A 3,195-nucleotide genomic window follows, 5' to 3' on the forward strand; every position below is an offset into this window, starting at 1 on the left:
TTTACAGTGATTAATTCTGGATTTAATCTTTATCATATGTGAGCACACAGCCCTAACCTAGCACCTCTGGACCTTCAGAATATGACGGGTTGTGTTCTTTAGCTAATAGTAGCCCTAAATTCATTTTTATCTAAAACAGTAACAACACATGGTATTTAACACATTATAAAATTGTTTACCATAATATAGATAAGTAACAATAAAAAAGTGACATTTGCTTTTGTTTGCAGTCATTCTAGAATAGAGACATGTGCCTAGTCTTTACCTTACTGATGATGTCACAGGAAATATTTTTTATCTATTTTTATTTTTTGAAATCTTTCATTTTATTGGGGTAAATTGAATTGTGTGATGGAGTTGTAAAAACTGGGGGACGTGATGAAATTTCATATAAAAGTCTTTTAGGGAAAAAAAAAAATATATATATATATATATATATAATATATATATATATATATATATATATATATATAGTTAAAATACAAACAATCATTTGGTTACATTAGCAGCACAAATGTGGCATTAATTTTTTGTCCTTTTGCAAATGCCTGTTTTTGTTGCAGATGTTTTTATATGTACAAATTTAAAATGAATAAAATCTAACAGTAACATTTATAAAATGCAGGTATTTTAGTGCAGCATCAGCCTAACATGTTCACTCCATGCTCCTGCCTTCAAGCTGTAGAGTCATAAGTAAGATCACTAAACACTGAACTCACTGAAAGTGAAGCCAGTTGGCTTCATACCATATAAATTTACAGTTACAGAAAAGAACACTGTTACTCTGTTTTGCAGTGATAAGATTGTTGAGGAGGATTAGAGGATTTTTTATAGCAATTATTAGACTTCACACTATTATTGATATTATTGTATGATTAACCCCCAGAAAAAACTCTGACAACCCAAAAACAAAATCCTTGTTCCTTATTCGTACTGTTTCTTTTCTTTTGTTTAATTTAAAAACAGAATGCAAAATAAATTTATACAACAAAAAAACAGCATATTGGTGTGTGCTGCATTTTCTCAAAGAAACGAGAGAAATGGAATGCTTAGCTTTAATTTGATTATTTTGACTTCACATCACAATTTGCAAGGCCAGAACTGTGGCCGTGTGTTATAAATGCCTGATATTTTATATAGTGTCACTCTGATTTACGATGGGCTCACTGAGGGTTACAAATTCCCTTATACGCCATCTGGACATTCTGGTTCCGGAGCCTGTGTAGAAGAAAAAATAAAGAACTTTATCAGTGTTAAAACAACACTGTTTGTGTTAAATTAGCACTTTTAGACACATTTGCTGTCTATATTACATGCTTAACAAACACCCATCCACTCAGTCACTCACTCTATCACAGTTTATCTGATTTGATTTGATTGGAACTTGCTAACTTACTTGTTTTCTGCACAGAGAACACACTCAGTTGGGTAAGTGTTCCCATCCTTACCACACACCGGATTAAACTCCCGAGTGCATGTCTCTCCATACTGAGAACAGTCAATCTAGAAAAATTCAGATGAGCAGTAACTATTAATAATGTAAAGGAATAAAAGTGATTAAAAAATAATTTAGAGAAAATCACTGGTTAAAGCTATAAAATATTCAGGTCATATTCTCAGTTAAGTTTGATTACCTCTGTTGTATCTGCTCTGGCGAGAGCTGTAAAGAATAAACGTAAATGATGAGAAACAAGGAAATGTTCTTTATTTATTTGTGCTGAAATTCAAAACAAACTGTGTGGGAACGTCTAAAGCCTGGAAAGAATGTGGTTCAGCGAGTATCGTCTTACTGAGTTTCTCTTCCTTCCTCGCCAGACCCGACATCAGATTACTTAACGTAATGAATTAGCAGTTTTACACTTTAAAAAATAAAGAGTCTTTAAATGGTTGTTTGAGTAAAGAATGATTGAAATAGTTGAAGAACTTTTATATTGGTCTACAGTTAAATCAAAACCTGTAGTGTTAAATGAACACTGTTTAACTGTGTTAAAATAAAAGCAAACTGGGTCTTCTGTTTAATTTAAACAAACAAAAAACGAAACAAGAATGATTAATCACTTTTTTGCCTTTGGATGAATGTTGTCCTCAAATAAAATCATATTTTTGTGTAAACTTTTCTTTTGATTCTTTCAAACTGATAATACAATTTCAGTAATGAGTAATCATTTGATCATTTAATTGGTAAAATGTGTACTTGGTTATGAAGGAATGTGTATAAAATAAATACAGGGATTTTTTTGTATTTGTAGAATAAACTATGATATATTTATTAATGATTAAATTATTTTTTAAATAAATTTTCTTTTAACAGAAAGTGCGATAACTCTCTCTATATACTACCAAACTTGCTTTAAAGGTCAAATCCCAAAAGCGTGTCATGACAAAAGGTAACAAGGAGCATCATTATCAATTTATTTATTAATTTTACTAGCAAACATGTTTTTTTAGTAGTTTATTGAATAAGACAAGATACTTATTTATTTTTTTCTGTATAATGTAGTTAATGATTTTTTAAAATATATATTTACTACTCACCAGCCCAACAGAGGAGCACAGATGCGCAGAGGAGGACAGCCAGCTTCATGATCAATGAGTATTCTTGACTCGAGCGTCTGAGATGTGAAAGTAGATCTGTGCTTCTACAGTATGAACTGTGTATTTATGTGGCTGGGTACGTTCCGGCCTCTCTTTATTTACACGTCATTGTTTGTGAGCACCTGCTTAGAGAAAACCGGTTGGTCAGGTTTCTCTAGTATTACAATAAAATGAAAGCATTTCTCTTTGAAGCTCTGATTTAATTCTATGTTACAAATACCTACAGCATGATAATGTTACACAGTGCTGCTTGCTGTCATAGCTATTAATGATTTAACATACTCTTTAAACATGCCTTTATGTAGGTTTTGTAAGTGTTTGAAAATAAATATAGAATGATTAAGGGGGTCCTTCTTCATTCTGTTCTCAACCAGATGAATATAGTCAGAAAAAAATAAGATCAAAGACCATTAAGAGAATGATCAATGTAATGCAATTAACCCCTTCCTGTTTGTATGCCACATCCACTTTGCACTACATACTCCAATCAGAATATTATGACTATCTCCGTGTTTCTACACTCAATGGCCATTGTATCAGCTCCACTGATCATACAGGAGTACTTTGTACTTCTATAATTACAGACTGTAATCCTGTATT

General features: G+C 31.8%; 1 protein-coding gene across 1 annotated transcript; it reads right to left on the minus strand.

Moving 5' to 3' along the window:
* Nucleotides 1-1,041: 1,041 nt before the first annotated feature.
* On the minus strand, nt 1,042-2,667 carry LOC125803812 (trypsin inhibitor ClTI-1-like). Its single transcript, XM_049482098.1, has 4 exons — nt 2,536-2,667; nt 1,635-1,660; nt 1,397-1,503; nt 1,042-1,218 (listed from the first exon to the last, which is right to left on the minus strand). Exons 1-4 carry the CDS (start codon nt 2,582-2,584, stop codon nt 1,164-1,166), a joined length of 237 nt encoding a protein of 78 aa, XP_049338055.1. The 5' UTR covers nt 2,585-2,667; the 3' UTR covers nt 1,042-1,163.
* Between the last annotated feature and the right edge of the window lie 528 nt (nt 2,668-3,195).

This window comes from Astyanax mexicanus, chromosome 8, assembly GCF_023375975.1.
Source record: "Astyanax mexicanus isolate ESR-SI-001 chromosome 8, AstMex3_surface, whole genome shotgun sequence".
NCBI classification, from domain to species: Eukaryota; Metazoa; Chordata; class Actinopteri; order Characiformes; family Acestrorhamphidae; genus Astyanax; species Astyanax mexicanus.

Bases quoted from the DNA above. Each gene is read 5' to 3' on its own strand.
- LOC125803812 (XM_049482098.1), bottom strand. From the start codon at position 2,584: ATGAAGCTGGCTGTCCTCCTCTGCGCATCTGTGCTCCTCTGTTGGGCT. The intron at 1,504-1,634 runs GTAATCAAACTT...GAATTTTTCTAG, and splicing joins CCAGAGCAGATACAACAGAG to ATTGACTGTTCTCAGTATGG. The intron at 1,219-1,396 runs GTAAGTTAGCAA...TCTTCTACACAG, and splicing joins GTTCTCTGTGCAGAAAACAA to GCTCCGGAACCAGAATGTCC.